At 34.2% G+C, this 20,877-nt stretch overlaps 1 protein-coding gene across 2 annotated transcripts; it reads left to right on the forward strand.

Moving 5' to 3' along the window:
• Window positions 1-4,848: 4,848 nt before the first annotated feature.
• LOC135123751 (uncharacterized) lies at window positions 4,849-10,091 on the forward strand. Of its 2 annotated transcripts, XM_064048630.1 has the most exons (6): window positions 4,849-5,170; window positions 5,431-5,457; window positions 5,510-5,700; window positions 5,765-5,939; window positions 6,000-6,189; window positions 6,240-10,091. In XM_064048630.1, exons 3-6 carry the CDS (start codon window positions 5,625-5,627, stop codon window positions 6,564-6,566), a joined length of 768 nt encoding a protein of 255 aa, XP_063904700.1. In that variant the 5' UTR covers window positions 4,849-5,170; window positions 5,431-5,457; window positions 5,510-5,624; the 3' UTR covers window positions 6,567-10,091. The 2 variants fall into 2 exon arrangements, with proteins under 2 accessions (XP_063904700.1, XP_063904699.1); XM_064048629.1 differs by having other exon boundaries at window positions 4,849-5,457.
• Window positions 10,092-20,877: the final 10,786 nt, after the last annotated feature.

Genomic DNA, 20,877 nt, shown 5'->3' on the forward strand with positions numbered 1-20,877 from the left:
ATAGTTTTCACAGAATACAATTTGTTTACAATTTTCACTAAAAGGTTGCTGCAACTAAATTAGTATTGTTTGACATATTTGTTTGGCTCTGTGAGGCGTCAATTTGGGAATTGTATAAATCCCACACCAATAGAATTCCAAAGAACGTTTCGGAAACTATTTACTACAGATTATTTCGATACAAGTGCAAGAACCAACTGTGAAACACTATTTTATTTGAAATGAAAAATTTGCTAAGGTGTTCTTTTAAACAAACTTCCACAACACATCTTCCCTGTATTCCGGCCTCTTCAACAATCATTAAGTGATGTGAGTTACCAGAAACTCACCTTGAAAGAACACAACTGTTTATGGTATGTTTGTGGATACTCATTAATACGAAAATTCTTACACCACCACTTCTGCGAAGTTTGTGTGAACTTTGCACATTCTTACGAAGTGGTACATCCTGTTTTAATTGTGTGACATTTTAAAGTCTTCAATGAAGATGTGATTTTTGGCGATTTAGTGATGCCACCTAAACATTTTGCAGTTTATACTCCGGTAATGGGTAATACATTTTGTGAGTTTTTCCCACTTTATGCACCGTAGTCGTTAACTGGTTTGCGGCTAAAAAACAAACCATACAAAAATACCATTCCACCACCCCTGCAAAGACTTTCCTCTTGATTACCTCGTTTCAGTTTTTATTAGACTTAGAATTTTTTACACACTAAAATTTAAAAATAAATCTTGGACCGCTCAAACACGCACACATCGAAAATTAAACTATTTCGTTTAACCTGCAGTTTGTTGACCTCTTTAGCCTGTAATTTTCTAGTATTTTTTACATGTATCGTAAGTATTTATTACTTTGTTAAAATAAATTTTACGTTTGTTTTTAACCCCATAACCCAACATTCCGTATGATTCCGTAATTAATATGACATTTCTTGTTGACAAAACCAGACAAAACGTTCACCGAAAACCTTAAAATGAAAAAGAAACTATGTTCTTCAAGGTCGGAGCACCTTTAGAACGCTAGTGACCTCTTTATGTCGTTCCGTAAGCTCCCCATGTATTTCTTATGGAATCAGCTGAGACTTTCATAGCCCTGCCACAACACACAACACAGGACCATAGCACAGCACAGACCAGAACACCAGAAACCACAGAACAGCCAGAAACCAGATAAATTTAGGTGAGTTTTTTTGCCACCGAGTAGTTCTACGTTCATCACTGGTTCTACCACTAAATTTGGGTAATAAAACGACGAGTATTGTGATAACCCAAGCTTCCCGCCTTAAAATTTGACCTTGAAACAGTTTGAAAGGCCCGCGAAAAATTCAAAAATTCAAAGTTTGGCCTTGGCTGTGATCGTCTAACAAATGAGAACCTACGTTGTGTGTTTTTTTTTTTTTGTGGTTTTGAAAAATGGCGGGAAGACGTTCTTTCATACAAGTGCATACACGGTCGAGAGCGCCAGAAATAATAGACAAGATTAGGTTGGTCAAAAGCCTTCCTAAGGGGGAAAAAGAAACGAAGAACGACAACAGAGGCTCGATTTGCCCTTCTGGCGAGTCCGCAGGGCCAAGGTGTCATCGGTCTTCATTCCCCAAAACCCCCTGGGGTTTTATTCACCGACGTATTACATGTCAAACACCCTAAGATATGTGAACGAAAACACTCGCGAATTGACAGACATACACATATGAAAACCGAACAAACACAAGACCTACACATATGTAAATTGGATGGCAGAACCCGAATCATTATGAGAGTGTGGCGATCGAACAAAATATAGAACAAAATATATCAATTTCATTTACGAGCACAGCAAAATACCCAGAGGGGGCGTTGTAGCGCAAGTAGAGGTTGGGACTCCTGATCGTCACTGTTCTCCCCCACGACGGTGATTCTATCTACACCAAAGCCTGCTCACACGCACATCTCCATTACGAACGTGCCCTGCGAAACGAGGCGGTTACGATCGCAGATCCGTAGTGGGGTCCCGGCTATCACGAAACCGGCAGCGTTAAAAACCCGCGATCGCCCCCTGAAGCTATACAAAAACCCGCGGACTTGTGCAGGTGACGCGATTGATCCCGTCAGTTTGAGAAGGAGTCGCGCGCCCCACGTACACTACGAGTTATGTGTTATTTACCTTCAATTCCATTTAAATGTTCAAACTCTATGACTCTAATATTAAATGACAACCGAACAAGTGTTAAAGTTTCAACAAAGAGCAATACACAACACTTAAATTCGCCACACACTCTTACGAAAATTCAACAACAAATAATTCTTAATTGAGATTAAATTTGGACATCAGATAATTTACATGATAGAAACATTTATCAACACAACATTTACAAGATCAAAACTTAGCAAAGATTTATAAAAACAAGATCTGGTGTGAAATAAGCTTGTACAAATTAAATATCATGTTAGGTCAAAACTGCAGAGCATGGAAATTTACGTTCAATTCAAATTATACAGCAAAGAAAATTACTGAAGCTAAAATTGTGAGACAAAGACAAATTGCATGAGGTGAAAGATTGTAAAGTTAACGGATTTACATGTGATTAATATTAATTCGTGTCCAGTCAAGTTATTGGTTAAAATTCAAACGTGAAATTATTTAGCTGCATTGTGGGCCATTATTACACATACATTTCCCCACACAAAACACATAAACAAACATGGCAGACAATCTGCAGTTGCAAAATGGCGTTGGACGAATTCGTCATTCCAAATAATAGGCGTCGAAAATATGCGATGCAAAAATACGATGAATCCTGTGGCGTTGTATAAACGATGTGCTAAATCCAAAGAATAAAGGCACGTCCCCCCATGACCCACAATGTTGTTACTTTGTTCAATAGATTCAGTTAAACCATGTGCTCGATTAAAAGAAACAAATGGACGCTTCAAAATGGCCGCTGCCTGAACAAAGAACGGTGAGAATAACAACTCGTTTGCCGCCATCCAAAATACAGATTTCACAAATATAGCTAAATAAAGCATGGCCCGAACTAGAAATCACTTCCTGTAAAGCCCTACTGCGACGGATTTTAAATGAAAGATAAAAAAAACGAGATTAGTGGAAAAAAGCGCACGCGTCGCTGTGTCACGAGGTCAGAAGTATCGTCGGGACTTGAAAACTCGCCGCGAAACAGGACCCAGTCCAAAACACGTGTTCAAAACATACCTCTCCAAAGATGCGAAGATTTCGACACGGCTTACCGCCAAAAGGAACACAAAAACCTCGTCGTAAGAACGATGAGAAATCAGGAACACCCAATGGCTCAACGGGGGCTGCTAGGTTTTCCAATGGAACGGATCAACACTGGAAACGCAAAAACAACAGCAAAAGGCACAGAATAACTCACAGATAAAAATACAACCTGTTGCTCGAAGCGCTCGAAGGAAGTCGACCGTTTGTTCCAAGCGGTCAAAGCGAAGTGACTCATTTTTCAAGACAATACCACCCTCGCTTTGCGCACGTCTGTTTCTTTGGGGTGGTTGGTTGCCAACCTCTCCTTCTTCTCACTAACCGTTTCTTGTGCGCGCGGAATTCGTTTGAAATTTAAAAATTCGAATTGGATCCTTACAGTATATTATATATTATATCAGAAAACTAGCATAGAAAAGAAAAAAACTAGTTATTTTTAAGAAGATTATTACTGTTGTATCAGCATAACTGTTTCGACTTTTTTTATTTTAATTTTTTGTCTGCTGTGTCACACACAGAACACTCAATAGAGTCTGTGCCACTGATATAGAGTCTGTGCCTGTGCTGTGGCCTGTGGCACGTCTGTGGTCACAGCATAGTAATTATATTATATGGAAGTAACTTAGAGAGAGACGCGCGTTGTCAACACAGTGGGACAGAGATAGGGCTCTCTGGGTGGCAAAACATTGACGCGAAACTGCAGAGTACTGTGTTTCTGGAGGTTTCTTTCGTGCTGTCGCGTGGTGTTTGAAGGTGTATTTTTGCAAATTTACGTTTTATAGGCTCAAGTTACCTTATTTAAATGGCTAGGGCCTTCTTAAGTTGTATTTTATCGGACTATTTGTTAAACATCGTGAAATCGTGTTGTGGGTATAATTGCATAGAACGTGCAAAGAAAGCAATCCCGTTTCATTTCATAGATAATAATCACATATACAGACGAAGGATTTCGTAAATAATTTAAACATTTTGTTAGACTCCCTAAACTTTCCGAGTTACGAAAAAAACGGATTATTGTTACAAAAAGAGGGAATTTTATATCAATGGATTATTGTTTTAACTATTTGTACGTGGATTTAGAAAATAGATTTTACTAGAAAATTCCACACAATTTAATGTTTAATTTAATTAGGCACCCTGTCACTTTTATCGAAAGTTTAATTACTTTTATCCTAAAAATTTCAGAATTACCAATGAACATACACTACAAGATTATTTAACTTGTAGAAGATTATTGTACTAACTGAATTCGTAATATATTGTGGATTCTGTATACATTTCATTTTATTAAAAGACTATCTCCACCACTTAACAAGATTTTTGTGGTTTCACATTACACATAATTTTAATGTAAACTGTAAAAATATAGTTTTCATTAACAGACGTTTGTTATAATTGATTGTTTGAACAAATTCGTAAGAAAACGTATTAATTCCCGTTCAAATGAAGCGTTTCTTGCCACTCAGCACGTGATACATGGTCAGCCGTCCTTTGTCCACTGATGCACAACCGCTCTAGCTATTTCTTTCTTAAGTTGATTACACTCGCTAGCGTATGGAAACGTATACAAGGCTCCATCCACTCCTTTATTAGATCAATGGGTCACAGTGATGTAACAGGCTGTGTTCCCGAGTGGAGTGTTTCCGCTAGTTTTGGCGGTTTCGCTTTAGTGTTTAATCAAACTACATTATTCACATGATTTTCCATTACACAATGTTTTCTCCTAACATTACCAAATATGACTGGCGACGGCATTTTCTATCTATACTTATTCAATATCGTTGGGTGGAATCACGTCTGTGGTATGTTCTCTGTCTGTGGTGACAAGTGACAGAGGCCACAAGGCGTACTTTTGGGTGTTTGATATGTTTCCGCTGTTTTGTTTTGGGCTCATGGTGGTTCCAGTATTCTGTCATTTCAGTGACTATTCGTAAACATACATCGTGTGTAGTGCAGGTAGTTGGCTAACTCTCTCCCGGTGTTCTGTTCTGTGTTAATTAGTAACTCTCGTTGGTATTGGTAGTATTATATGTATATAAGCAGTGAATCGCTGATATTACAAAGAAGTTACTGATTAAGACTTTCCGCTTTACGTGAATAGATGTACTAGTACAGAGTACTTGAAAAAAACAAAACGTTTTTTTTTAAATATGATTTACACATACCAAACATTATCGTATGCCGCATATTTGACAGTTAACATGTTTTTCCTACAGACAGTGTCAATGATGCAGAGCACTTCAGTGAGTAATTGTGTAAAAGTTAAGGCAACGCTGGAATTTGTATTATTTTAAGGTTGTATGGGTATGGATGTTGTTTCCGTCAACATGCCATGATTTAGTGAAATATCTATGTTGTTAAATATGAGAGCAGTTGGAAAGCAAAACATCATTTAGACAGTGTATCCCACATGCATTTTTGGATTGATAAACGCAGTCAAGGATGTGGGTTTAGCGGAAGACATCTGGTGCCTCCGTCACTCTCTGGTAATACGTTTATTATCTTCATATATTTTGTGCATGCTTTTTTTTATAAAAACATTTCTGTTAGGATACGGTCGTAGTCAGAGATTTTTGTGTGGCGGTTTTCATCCTAAACCGATGGTAACTCCAGTACATCGATTTCAGTCTATTGAGAGTGTAGCTAATGGTGGTTTGAGATATGCAAGATCCTCTGGTTTCCACGCTCGGAACCCTGTTCAGTGTCAGCCATCTGTGTATTACAAGTAAACTTGTGTCCTTGGCAAAATAAAGCAATAATATAGTTTCATAAATTGTTCTTTTAGTGGTGCAAATAGTAGTATTCGAAATAATTCGCAGATGGGCCGTACAGTGGAAATGATCAGTACAGGTCAGGTTCATTCGCCCACACCTCGTCGAAATGGTACTCCAACGGCAAAATTAAAATGTGGTGTTTGGGTCTTTTTTGCCATAGTAACTTTCTTTTTAGCTGGTGCCAAATATTACTTTCATGGGGTATGTTGGACCTTATTGAATAAATTACATTTCTATTGTTGGTTCAACAGGTTAACATAGGCATGGAGGCGTTTGCATTTTGTTCCCTTCTTGTTATAATTCTAATAATAGGAGGATTGGTTTCATTGTATGAAGCCATTACTGCAACAGCAAATACTCCACCAAGAGAGAATGTGACAGCTGCTCCCAGTATTGATCAACAAATGGAAGAAACTCACAACAATCAAGTGCCAAGCTCTCTCATACCGCCCGATTCTGCAGAATTGCCACCTCCTCCATACCACATTGCCATCATGTTGCCTTCACAAAATGGTACTGAAACTGTGCAAGTTATACAGGACTCCCCTCCGCCTTCGTATGAAAAAGCAGTCACTTAATTCACAGGAGACTCAAATTATTATTCTTTCATATATACATATATATCGGCTCTTTTTATAAATTTTATTAGTGTGAAGATTTTATGGGGAACTGATAAATATAATTTATCATGGCCCAATGCCAATATTTTTTGAAATTTTTCGTAACGAAATCAATTTATAAGCTGTACAGAGGCAGGGTGAATTTTTTGTAAAAAGTGTTATCTATCATTAAATGTTAAAAGATATAATTCACAAATTGTGATTTGACCATTTCTCGTACTTTTGGCATTGTTTCCAAAAACATTTAAATTTAAATACATGCTTTTACATTCCTTTAGAATCAAGTTAGTTTAATACCATACCATAAAGTAAAAAAGAAAAAACGTGCCTGAATTATTTTAAATCAGTAGCTTTGCAAACATTTCAAAATTTTAACGTTGAAAATGTATAGTGACGTAGAGTTAAAGTCGGGCAGCACTTTTTGTTGACTGTGGGTATTACTGTATTGTTTCATAAGGCTATTTATGGTACAAGTAAATAATGCTTAGCTTTATTGGACGCAAATACAATTAAAACGCATTATTTACTTTACATAGCTTTATGTTTGACTCAATAGAATTTTTTTGTTGCAACTTTCACATCCATTTTAAAATTCATAATAATATTTAGTAGACCGTTGCCACGGTCAAATGAATAATTGTGCTGCAGTCCAAATTTCTTAACAGTTCAATAATGTAGTGGATTATGGACAGTTGCAAGTGTCATAAATGACGTTGTTATGATTGCGTGAAACATAAAGAAAATTTCAAATCACTGTGGAAATAGTAAAGTATTAATAAAAGCCTGGTTTACCAAAATTGGTGAAACAGTCATGGGAATGGTAACTTGATTCCTGACTTTAAATTTCCGTCTCTGTACCTATGATTTTCTAAGGACAATCATTAACAATGGAAAATGTAAATTTTAACTCTTCCACGTGTATTTACTATATTCCATTAATTTGACAGTTTTCAAATTATTGTAAATTATTATATCCGGACGACTTAGATCAACTATATCACTATGCTGGTGATTACCGCATTTACCATTCTATAGCATTTTAGCACTGTTTTAATTAAATTATTTGTAATTGACGAAACCATAACAGATGAATGTCTGTTGTAACATTACTCAACACCACTTTTAAAATTAATCTGGTTAGCGTCTCAAAAATATGTTTTACACATAGACATACGCATTGTTAAAATTTCATTTCTCAAATTGAAAATTTCCTACAAATAAACGCTGAGATTAGCTTTAGAGTTTAATTTGCTTTTTCAGACTATTTTTCAATATCTATTTATGACTTGGAAGTTTTTCTTCAATTATTGTATATTTATTGCAAGTGTGGTGCGCTTCACACTTAACCTCTTGAATTCACCGCAGTTTGTGTACCTAAACAAAACACAAATCTAAATTTAGATATGAAGCTAACTTTAGGCATATGAACACGCCATGGACAGTGTTTGAAACAGTTACAGGAAAACATTTTTCATTATCGCTATGTTTGCTTATGTTAACATATTGGTGTTCTACATATTTATGTGCCTTGGCTGTATATTGGAAAATGCGGTCCATGTTTTGAGGTATACTTACTGCTACATTCAGTCCTGGTAACTTATTACATTCATATTTTGCAGGAATGATTAGGTACAAACATTTGTATTTTGTCATTAAATATGTTTATACCTTGTAATGGCGCTAGAGTGAATTTTAGACAGGCACAGTGGATCCTGAAATTTCCATTAAAATTTAAAACTAGCATCTCTGTTGGTAATTATTTTTCGTTAAAAGTACAAGTTATCACAACTAGTTGCAGTTGCCTGTTATCTAAAAATCTTTCATAATTTTTACAAGTTAAAACATTGTTCCCATATCCAAATAAATAATTTTGTTTAAGAGTAAAGAGTTGAAATCTAAACGGATTTTTTTTAATGAATATATAGTAATTAATTTGAGTAAATAAATATAATTCATAAACAAAAAATAAAATTGCGACATATATAAATTAATTGAATTGATAGCTCAGTTTATTTTTAAGATGACTTGCACCTAAATTAGCACATTTTATCATAACTTGCAGCATTCCCTTTAATTGAAAAGTTGATATTTTTACTTCTCTGAACATAAGCTAAGGAAGCATTGTAACAGAGTCCATCCGGCGAATGACCAGTGGCTGCTTCAGTTTTCTCGACATTTTGATGATCCCTGTAGTAAACCAAAATTTGTCGGATCATCCTCAATAACAATTTGATCACATCGCCTCAAAATTTTGCGTGGTAAATGCTATTTAAATTTTGTAAAATAATATACCCCTGTACTTGTTTTATGAATGCGTCTTGAGCTTTTACCCTAGGCATCCAGATTTTCGCAAACAAATCAAAATTGTGTATACTAATATAAAAGGAACGTACAACAAGCGGTCGACCGCTCAAATCATTAGGCGCTTGGTAATAAGCAAAAGTCGTGGCTTTCGTCATGGACCACTTAAAAAAAAACACTAAATTTATTTGATCGCACTTCAGGAGTGAGGAAAGCTATAATACATAACATGAAATCAAAAAAAAAAAATTTTATGCGTTTCTTGTAAATTATGCTTAAGAGATGTAGTACCTACAGACAAAGTACAATTTAGAGAGATCTTTCACTGACCTGTGACTCCTCTGGCGCCGTTATTAGTTTTACAAAAGAGAGACAAAGGTTATTGCAAAACGGTACCTGCATGTGATATTCATAGTTCTATTTCATTGTGTATGTGAGTGTAACAATGATTTAATATATTATTAAATCTTGGTCAAACTATGGAATGTAACGTAACGATACAAATAATTATGTAGCATAATCTTTAAACTGTAAATAGTGAATTCAATTTTTCATAATTCTGTCGTTTCCATTTGCAGTCGTTATGTACACGTACGTATGCGCTGCAGGTCTCTTGTTCCTTACATATTGGTGTTGTTCAGAAAAATATTAAGCACTAACTGTTTCCAGTAATGATTTGGGATAGAGCTATGCAAAAAGTATATTGTTACCTTTCTCTTCTTCAAAAATATTTGTGCGTAAATTATTATCAAAGGCCAGTATTAAAATTTTTCTGGATAACAGTGTACATTGTATTGTAAAAGGGGCTGAGATTTCGCATAGATTTTGACTGGTTAAAATAAGTGAATGAAATTACTACTAGTAGAAGTTCTAGGAGACAAGTAAAGTTTTTTTTCCAGAAACAACCTTTTTATCAAAAGAGTGGTATAGACTTATCAAAAAATGTATTTGATGATTGCTCTAAAAAGTTAACAGTACAAAGTGTAGGAATGCAGAAATTTTTGAATCTGACAATTTTGACCAGTCAGAGTCCCCACCCAGACTGTAAGTTATCACATTTGATCTTGGAATATACCTATAGTATATAATGTGATTTGTGGTTTAAAAGTGTATTCGCAGTATTAAACAGCATTTACATCTTTGTATTCTTCTACTACATGTGAAATACAAAATACAGTGTTATTATATTTTTTTTATTACATTTGTAGCGTAACACAGGGTTGATATTTCATCTCTACTAATTTATGTAATGTTTCAGCAAAGAAATGATAATTTATAAAAAAATAATCCATAAAAAATAAGTTAAAAAATTGGTCTAAAGAGTTTAGACAGTACTTCCCTCGCTGTCGGAAACTTGACGACTGCATGGCTATTGTGTTCTTTTCTCATTACATTTTTGTAGTGGGAATTTAAAAAAAATTGCGATGACGGCATCAACATTTTTGCAAGGACACGTATATCAGTTGGGATAGATGTAGTGTAATTCTAAGAATAAAATTATTGTATTCCCAAATTTTCGGGAAAATGAATTGGGTCGTTTTGAATATTGATTTTTTATAATCAATAAAATAACGAAACAATTTACTCGCGTATACGGCAACTGAAAATCGTTTATGTATAAACATTCTTAATTTAAGATGACAAGCGTAACAGCATACGTGAAAGTCAAACAGAGAAACTGTAAACAAAACGACCATCGGTTTTATTGCTTCGACTTCCGCTTATTATATAAAACATTGGGTTTTATTTTAATTCTTGACGGTGAAATTCACAATTGGTTGATTATAAACATGTCTATTTCACATTCGCGGAACCAAGTGATCGCATAAAACAAATGCAGGTCTGTAATGTTAAAGTCGATGTAAATAAGCGATGCTACCCTTATGTTTCAACCGAGTTTTTCCTTTAACAAATTTTGTGTCTACCAAATTGGGTTGGTTGGGGTGTAATACTAATAATAAGTGTTGCCTTTAATTTAATCAATAAAATAAATTGACTTCATTAATTTTTTTGAACCACCTCTTAAGAAAATCTAAAAAATATGAATGGAATGATAAATCACAAGTACAAACTCATCATATTTTTTGCATTTTAGATAGGATTTATTCAGCAAAATTTAAGGGTGACGTCATCAATTTTTTTAATAACATTAAAATATTCCCAAGATTTCAAAGCATTCGGTTTTGTAATTCCTGATTAAATCGATAAAATAAATTCACGCCTTCATTAATTTTTTTGAGTCACCCTGCATATGCAAATCCAAAAATATGAATGGAATGATAAATCACAAGTACAAACTCATCATATTTTGTACATTTTAGATACGATTTATTCGGCAAACTTTTGAGCTGACGTCATCAGTTTTTTGTAGAAGATAACCAAATATATTTTGACTAAAAATTTATTATGCTCTTTATAACCTTAAAACATCTGCAAGATTTCAAAGCATTCGGTTTTGTAGTTCCTGATTAAATCAATAAAATTAATTTACGCATTCATTAATTTTTTTGAGTCACCCTGTATATGCAAATCGAAAAAATTTGAATGGAATGATAAATCACAAGAAGAGACTCACCATATTTTGTACATTTTAGATAGGATTTATTCAGCAAAATTTTGTGGTGACGTCATAAATTTTTTAGGGGGGACGACCAAATACATTTTGATCAAAAATTTACCATGCTTATGATAATTTTAAAATATCTTCAAGATTTCGAAGCATTCGGTTTTGTAGTTCCTGAGTAAATCAGTAAAATAAATTTACGCTTTAATTTATTTTCTTGAATCACCCTGTATATGCAAATCCAAAAAATATGAATGGAGTGATAGATCACAAGTACAGACTGATCATATTTTGTACATTTTAGATATGATTTATTCGGCAAATTTTCGAGCTGACGTCATCAAGTTTTTGGAGGGGATAAGCAAATATATTTTGACTAAACATTTATTATGCTCTTTATAACCTTCAAACATCTGCAAGATGTCAGAGCATTCCGTTTTGTAGTTCCTGATTAAATCAATAAAATATATTTACGCATTCATTAATTTTTTTGAGTCACTCTGTATATGCAAATCCAAAAAATATGAATGGAGTGATAAATGACAAGTGCAGGCTCATCATATTTTGTACATTTTAGATATGATTTATTCGGCAAACTTTCGAGCTGACGTCATCAAGTTTTTGGAGGGGATAAGCAAATATATTTTGACTAAACATTTATTATGCTCTTTATGACCTTAAAACATCTGCAAGATTTCAGAGCATTCGGTTTTGTAGTTCCTGATTAAATCAATAAAATATATTTACGCATTCATTAATTTTTTTGAGTCACTCTGTATATGCAAATCCAAAAAATATGAATGGAGTGATAGATCACAAGTACAGACTCATCATATTTTGTACATTTTAGATATGATTTATTCCACAAACTTTTGAGCTGACGTCATCAAGTTTTTGGAGGGGGTAAGCAAATATTTTTTGACTAAAGATTTATGATGCTCTTTATAGCCTTAAAACATCTGCAACATTTCAAAGCATTCTGGTTAGCAGATTAAAAATTAAATTTCAAAATGTTGTTTTATAATTTTGATTTTTTTTCCAAAAATCTGGACGTTTCGGGTGAAAAGTCGATTCAGAGTTGTAAACTACATGTGTAGGACTATGTTATTTTATACAATTGAAAACCCATTTACTATGTACAATTTTGAAGTGACGTCATCGCATTAGTGGTGGGGATGATTAGACAAATTTTGGTTAGCGTTTTACCATCTACATGATATTCTTAATATAAGTACAAAATTTCACAACAATCGGTCGAGTACTTTCGGAGATTATCTGTCTAATAAAAATCCGGGACAACAGACGGACAGACGGACGGACGGACAGACGGACGGACAGACAGACGGAAATGGGAGACCTATTTCTTCGTCTTCTAGGGGTCATGAAAGATCGAGAAAACGTAAAAGTAGAGAGTCGGCCGACGGACTCGATTACAATACTTCCTTTGCTTACGCTCGGGAAGTAAAAATATAAATAAAAACTGCAAAAAAACTAGGAGGGGGCGGTTTGCTTTAAAACGATCAGATTAACGGTAAATACAGCCGCGGCCATAGAAAAGTGGACCACTAAGTTTGACAGACTTCCAAATAAAAAAAATTGAGTTTAATGAATGTTTTCTTTGACAATTCAACCCGTTTTTCAAATTAGCAGCGCACGTTCAAATTGCTATTATATTTAAAAAGAAAATTAACAATTAAAACTTTGTTATATCAAAGTGGTTAAGTTTTTTATACATAAGGCCAACTTATTAAGCATAAAACTGTATATGCAAATTCAAAAAATATGAATGGAATGATAAATTACAAGAAGAGACTCATCATATTTTGTACATTTTAGATAAGATTATTCGGCAAACTTTTGAGCTGACGTCATCAATTTTTTGGAGGGGATAACTAAATATATTTTGACTAAAGATTTATGATGCTCTTTATAAAACATCTACAACATTTCAAAACATTCGGATTAGCAGATTTAAAATTAAATTGCAAAATATTGTTTTATAATTTTGATTTTTTTTTCCAAAAATCTGGACGTTTCGGGTAAAAACTCAATTCGGAGTCGTAAACTACATGTGTAGGACTATGTTATTTTATACAATTTAAAACCCATTTACTATGTACAATTTTGAAGTGACGTCATCGCATTAGTGGTGGGGATGATTAGACAAATTTTGGTTAGCGTTTTACCATCTACATGATATTCCTAATATAAGTACAAAATTTCACAACAATCGGTCCAGTACTTTCAGAGATTATCACTATATGTCGTTCACGAGGTCCAGGACAAGAGTTTTATTATATCTAAAGCTGGTCGGTCGAATTTATTTATCCGCACTAGCCTACTACCCGTTGGATCCATGATACAATAATTCTCAAGGTATGATACTCGTGCGGCTCAAAATGAGACCAGTTCGCGCATGACGTCACTCAGAGAGTAGAACTATTGGAATTTCAACACAAAAGCACGAATAATCACTAATATTTTTAATTTTACTTCCCGAGCGTAAGCAAAGGAAGTATTGTAATCGAGTCCGTCGGCCGACTCTCTACTTTTACGTTTTCTCGATCTTTCATGACCCCTAGAAGACGAAGAAATAGGTCTCCCATTTCCGTCTGTCTGTCCGTCTGTCCGTCTGTCCGTCCGTCTGTCCGTCTGTCCGTCTGTTGTCCCGGATTTTTATTAGACAGATAATCTCCGAAAGTACTCGACCGATTGTTGTGAAATTTTGTACTTATATTAAGAATATCATGTAGATGGTAAAACGCTAACCAAAATTTGTCTAATCATCCCCACCACTAATGCGATGACGTCACTTCAAAATTGTACATAGTAAATGGGTTTTCAATTGTATAAAATAACATAGTCCTACACATGTAGTTTACAACTCTGAATCGACTTTTCACCCGAAACGTCCAGATTTTTGGAAAAAAAATCAAAATTATAAAACAACATTTTGAAATTTAATTTTTTATCTGCTAACCAGAATGCTTTGAAATGTTGCAGATGTTTTAAGGCTATAAAGAGCATCATAAATCTTTAGTCAAAAGATATTTGCTTATCCCCTCCAAAAACTTGATGACGTCAGCTCAAAAGTTTGTGGAATAAATCATATCTAAAATGTACAAAATATGATGAGTCTGTACTTGTCATTTATCACTCCATTCATATTTTTTGGATTTGCATATACAGAGTGACTCAAAAAAATTAATGAATGCGTAAATATATTTTATTGATTTAATCAGGAACTACAAAACGGAATGCTCTGACATCTTGCAGATGTTTTAAGGTTATAAAGAGCATAATAAATGTTTAGTCAAAATATATTTGCTTATCCCCTCCAAAAACTTGATGACGTCAGCTCGAAAATTTGCCGAATAAATCATATCTAAAATGTACAAAATATGATCAGTCTGTACTTGTGATCTATCACTCCATTCATATTTTTTGGATTTGCATATACAGGGTGATTCAAGAAAATAAATGAAAGCGTAAATTTATTTTACTGATTTACTCAGGAACTACAAAACCGAATGCTTCGAAATCTTGAAGATATTTTAAAATTATCATAAGCATGGTAAATTTTTGATCAAAATGTATTTGGTCGTCCCCCGTAAAAAATTTATGACGTCACCACAAAATTTTGCTGAATAAATCCTATCTAAAATGTACAAAATATGGTGAGTCTCTTCTTGTGATTTATCATTCCATTCAAATTTTTTCGATTTGCATATACAGGGTGACTCAAAAAAATTAATGAATGCGTAAATTTATTTTATTGATTTAATCAGGAACTACAAAACCGAATGCTTTGAAATCTTGCAGATGTTTTAAGGTTATAAAGAGCATAATAAATTTTTAGTCATAATATATTTGGTTATCTTCTACAAAAAACTGATGACGTCAGCTCAAAAGTTTGCCGAATAAATCGTATCTAAAATGTACAAAATATGATGAGTCTGTACTTGTGATTTATCATTCCATTCATATTTTTGGATTTGCATATGCAGGGTGACTCAAAAAAATTAATGAAGGCGTGAATTTATTTTATCGATTTAATCAGGAATTACAAAACCGAATGCTTTGAAATCTTGGGAATATTTTAAAGTTATTATAAGCATGGTAAACTTTTGTTCAAAATGTATTTGTTCATCCCTCCTAAAAAAATTGATGACGTCACCCTTAAATTTTGCTGAATAAATCCTATCAAAAATGCAAAAAATATGATGAGTTTGTACTTGTGATTTATCATTCCATTCATATTTTTTAGATTTTCTTAAGAGGTGGTTCAAAAAAATTAATGAAGTCAATTTATTTTATTGATTAAATTAAAGGCAACACTTATTATTAGTATTACACCCCAACCAACCCAATTTGGTAGACACAAAATTTGTTAAAGGAAAAACTCGGTTGAAACATAAGGGTAGCACACTTATTTACATCGACTTTAACATTACAGACCTGCATTTGTTTTATGCGCTCACTTGGTTCCGCGAATGTGAAATAGACATGTTTATAATCAACCAATTGTGAATTTCACCGTCAAGAATTAAAATAAAACCCAATGTTTTATATAATAAGCGGAAGTCGAAGCAATAAAACCGATGGTCGTTTTGTTTACAGTTTCTCTGTTTGACTCTCACGTATGCTGTTACGCTTGTCATCTTAAATTAAGAATGTTTATACATAAACGATTTTCAGTTGCCGTATAGGTGAGTAAATTGTTTCGTTATTTTATTGATTATAAAAAATCAATATTCAAAGCGACCCAATTCATTTTCCCGAAAATTTGGGAATACAATAATTTTATTCTTAGTATTACACTACATCTATCCCAACTGATATACGTGTCCTTGCAAAAATGTTGATGACGTCATCGCAATTTTTTTTTAATTCCCACTACAAAAATGTAATGAGAAAAAAACACAATAGCCATGCAGTCGTCAAGTTTCCGACAGCGAGGGAAGTACTGTCTAAACTCTTTAGACCAATTTTTTACAGTTATAATTGTTTATGTATTTAAAAAAGTGTGTTGTATGTACAACCTCTATCTATCTATCTATATTAATAAAAATGAATCGCCGAAATGTATGTACACTCATAACTTCAGAACGGCTGCACCGAATTGGACGATTCTTTTTTTTACGTGTTCCTTATTGTCAGGACAAGGTTTATATGTAAGAAAATTTATAAAAAATAAGACGGCTAAAAGATTAAAAAAAAAATAAAAATTTTGCATGGGAATCGCCACTTCGAATGAATTTGAATAGTTGGCGTTTCTGACGGACCTGTCGCCTAACTGACGTGTCATACAAAACTATTTCTTCCGTGCGATTGTGAAAAGTATTGCATTTCAAGTCGTTTGTTTTTTCGTAACAAGAAACGTCGTTTATTTTAAGAAAAGTGTTCGTTAAAGTGAATTTAGTTACGCATTGCGAAAGTTTCTTATTAATTTTGATCTGCCATTCTATTTACGTATATTCACTTTGTTGGTTTCGACAAAACCTCAAACTTTACCGTTATTCGAGGATTTAATTTGAAATTTTCAATATTTTAAAATTCTCAAGACAAAATTTACAGATTTGATTGACGGTGAAAATAATTCTGTGTCGTTTTATGCCGAGAAGACGACAAGCTGACATACGTCCACGAAGTCAATCGAAATGTGCGACGAACTACCTCAGGTGCAAATCGCAATGATTTATTTCATGGGTAATTCGGATACGGAAGTTGATCAGCGTTGTGCTCATAATCAACATAATAGTCAAACATTGAAACGAGACATTGGGTGGTATGAATAAAACTGAGTAGATACTCATATTCGAAGTATGCAGTACCTACTCGCAAACATTGTATCTCCCCGGACACAAATTGAACATCTACGCGTTTTGTGAGCATTTAATCTAAAAATGAGCATCGGTGTGGCAAATGACTATTTGTCCTTATAAATAATAAATTAAATGTAATATATTTTTGTTTCCTTAAGAATACAAAGTTAACAAAGTTAGTTGAGTTACAAAAGTCTCTTTTGCTCCACGTTGGCCACCAACGAGCGATTTTCATGATTTTTGTGAAACTTTGCTGGTTTTGAATTTGAATTTTCTGTCCTCGATAGTTGATGCTCAGCAAGAACCACGGGAAGGTCTGGAGCAGATCTCGCTAGGAAAGGAGAGGGCTAGGAATTGTTAATGAGGGATAGAACGTTATACAGTACAATACAACGGAAATACAATACAGGTACCTACAATCTAGCTACAATACAGAATACACTACAGATACAGATACAATTCAGATACAATACAAATGCAAAGTTAGTACCCAATACACCACCGGAAGAAATTGCACCAAAAATTGAGAATGTTGCAAAATGAAAACCCAAGCAAGCACACCGATGGAACTCGGGACGAAATCTATTGGTCGCAGCGCTCACACGCCCAAGGGAGAACGCAGCCGCATAAATCCAAGGTCGTCTTACCTCATTCTCAAAGAACGATGCAACCCAGCGTCTAAGGGCCAAAAGAACCCCCCCAGGCCAAAGCGTCTGACGACATGGAGAATTCAAACCCGGAACCAAAGAATGCACTGTTGCAAAATTAATACCCAAGCAAGCACACCGATGGAACTCGAAACGAAATCTATAGGTCGCAGCGCTCACACGCCCAAGGGAGAACGGAGCCGCATAGATACAGGGCCGACTGACCTCATCCTTTTAGGATGATGAACCTCATCCGTTTAGGATGATGACCCAGCGTCTAACGGCCAACAGAACCCCCCCAGGCCAGAGCGTCTGACGACATGGAGAATTCAGTCCCGGAACCAAAGAATGCACTGTTGCAAAATTAAAACTCAAGCAAATGCACCATGAAAACAAAGCATTTGCACCACTGGAGCTAAATTGGCAAGACCCAAGTTAAGTTAGTAACACATACAATATACAGTACAAAATGCTTCAATTATAAAAGTTACAATATACAAATTTCTCCACGTTTGCCACCAAAGAGCGATGACTTTGCTCGCTCGTTGCTGTTGCCCAGCAAGAACCAAACAATACGAGGAGGTCTGGAGTGCGTCTTGCCATTAAAAGAGAGGACTAAGGTTTGATAGCATGGGTGAAGGACACCGTATTTTGTAAATTTGGATGCCGTACTTTAAAAATGATGAATACGGTATTTTGTGAATTATGAACGCAGTACTTTGTATATTCTAAAGGCGTACTTTATCAGTCCTGAATGCATGTTATTAACAACATATTTAAAAAAAAATCGGGCATTTTTGGAAAACTATCCACTTTCCTTCGTGTTCACAGCACTTAACACAAAACATTTTCGCTAATATTTATTAATAATAAATTAGAAATTCGCGAACACGTGCTACTTTTAACCCAAAACGAAGCTCCAATGTTGCTGCTACCAGACCGGAATCAAAACTGAACAGAAAGGATCGAAAATGTGACCTTTTATCTGGTAGCTCACGTGACAGTGACATCATCGTACGTCACGATGAGATTGCAAAAATTATTTTTCATATTTTAGATCAGAAATTGTACATTTTCGGGGTTAATTTAACAACGTTTAAACAAACTAATTTGTTTTTACTAACCTCGTGTTCTTAGGAAAACGGATGCGCCTTTAATTTGGAGATAATTATAAAAAGTACTATTTTCCTCGTTAGTAACACTTTTCCAACCATTCAGCATAACTGATGTCTCGCCCGCTTTATTCGAATTTTTTGTTCTTGTCAATCATTCATCAAAGTATTTGTAACCCCTTTCATACTTTTCCTACTATTTCACGGGCACTACATCCGCAATGGCTTCTGCAGATTATCTGAAAATGCCAAGATCTTCAGAATTATCAATTTTTTGCTTTTTTACGTTTTTATTTGATTATCATGAACATACTTGTTGTTATGGTAATTGTGCAGCACATTTAACGCAAACATAATTATCGTAAATTGAAATCTACTTTAGAAATTCTGTTTTAAACTTTGAAAAACTGAGTACACGAAAAAATAACATGTTCAACACATAAGAAAAATGTGTTTTTTCTTTTTCGCTCCCTTCGATAGTTAAACCTTCCATTAAAACGACCTCTTTTTACTACTTGTAAAACAATCTATTATTAATAGAACAAAAAATGGTTTCGACACAATTGACAAAAACATTTTACCACATAATCTGAACTTAAAAATAAGAATTTTTAATAACTACTAAAAATAAATACAATGTACCTACTATTGAACCGTGTGTGTGGATCATTTTTAAAAGTGGCCATAGGGATCTCCATGTTAAATTTTATACCCCATGTTGTTATTAAGTTTGATTGTTTTGCTTTTAGGAAGACATAACGAAGGCACAGTTCCATACTTTAGTTTTTTTTAACCTTTTTTAGGGAGATAATTCAAAAGTTCGTGTTGCAAATTTCGTCCAAAATCGTTTTCACTAAAATGCTGCCGTCACCTCAAAATTAATTTTGCTGAATAAATCCTATCTTAAATGTGCAAAATTTGATTAGTCTGTAGTTGTGATTTGACATTACAATGGTACATTGTAAAAATAACAGTGTTGTATCTCCAAATTTTCGGGAAAATGGAGTGAACTATTCCTGATTTAATCAATATAATAAATTGACTCATTCATTTTTTTTTGAGCGATCAAACTCTAAAAAATATGAATGCAATAATAAATCACAAGTACAGACTCATCATATTTTGTACATTTTAGATAGGACATATTCAGCAAAATTTTGGGGGATGAGCAAATACATTTTGAATAAAAATTTACCATGCTTATGTATGATAACTGTAAAACATCTCCAAGATTTCAAAGCATTCGGTTTTGCAGATTCCAAATTAAATTGCAAAATGTTTCATAATTTTTTTTTTTTTTCAAAAAATCTGGACGTTTCACATGTGTAGTTTAATCACGTCCGCCATGTATAGTCGCAGAGGTGTAATTTATAAACTAAACTACACATTTAGGAGTATGTTATTTTATACAATTTAAAACCCATTTACTATGTACAATTTTGAAGTGACGTCATCACATTATTGGTGAGGATGATTAGGCAAATTTTGGTTAGTGTTTTACCACCTACATGATATTCCTAATATAAATATAAAATTTCGCAACAATCGGTCCAATACTTTCGGAGATTATCTGTCTAATAAAAATCCGGGACGGCAGACAGACGGAAACGGGAGACCTATTTCTTCATCTTCTAGGGGTCATACAAGGTCGAGAAAATGTAAAAGTAGAGAGTCGGCCGACGGATTCGATTACAATACTTCCTTTGTAATGTATCAATTTTTTCAGTAAAAAGACTGAAAAAATTGATACTTGCACACAAAACATTAATAAAATAATTCTCGCAAACACAGAGCACGCTTCTCTACCTGGTCCTGGTCCTA

Source organism: Zophobas morio, unplaced genomic scaffold, assembly GCF_036711695.1.
Source record: "Zophobas morio isolate AGI-343-1 ecotype UQ-CSIRO unplaced genomic scaffold, CSIRO_AGI_Zmor_V1 ptg000006l, whole genome shotgun sequence".
Taxonomy (NCBI): domain Eukaryota; kingdom Metazoa; phylum Arthropoda; class Insecta; order Coleoptera; family Tenebrionidae; genus Zophobas; species Zophobas morio.

Excerpts from the sequence above, each read along its gene's own strand:
- LOC135123751 (XM_064048629.1), top strand. The coding sequence starts at position 5,625 with ATGCATTTTTGGATTGATAAACGCAGTCAAGGATGTGGGTTTAGCGGA. Across the intron at positions 5,701-5,764 it reads GGTGCCTCCGTCACTCTCTG|GATACGGTCGTAGTCAGAGA; the intron begins GTAATACGTTTA and ends CATTTCTGTTAG. Across the intron at positions 5,940-5,999 it reads CAGCCATCTGTGTATTACAA|TGGTGCAAATAGTAGTATTC; the intron begins GTAAACTTGTGT and ends TTGTTCTTTTAG.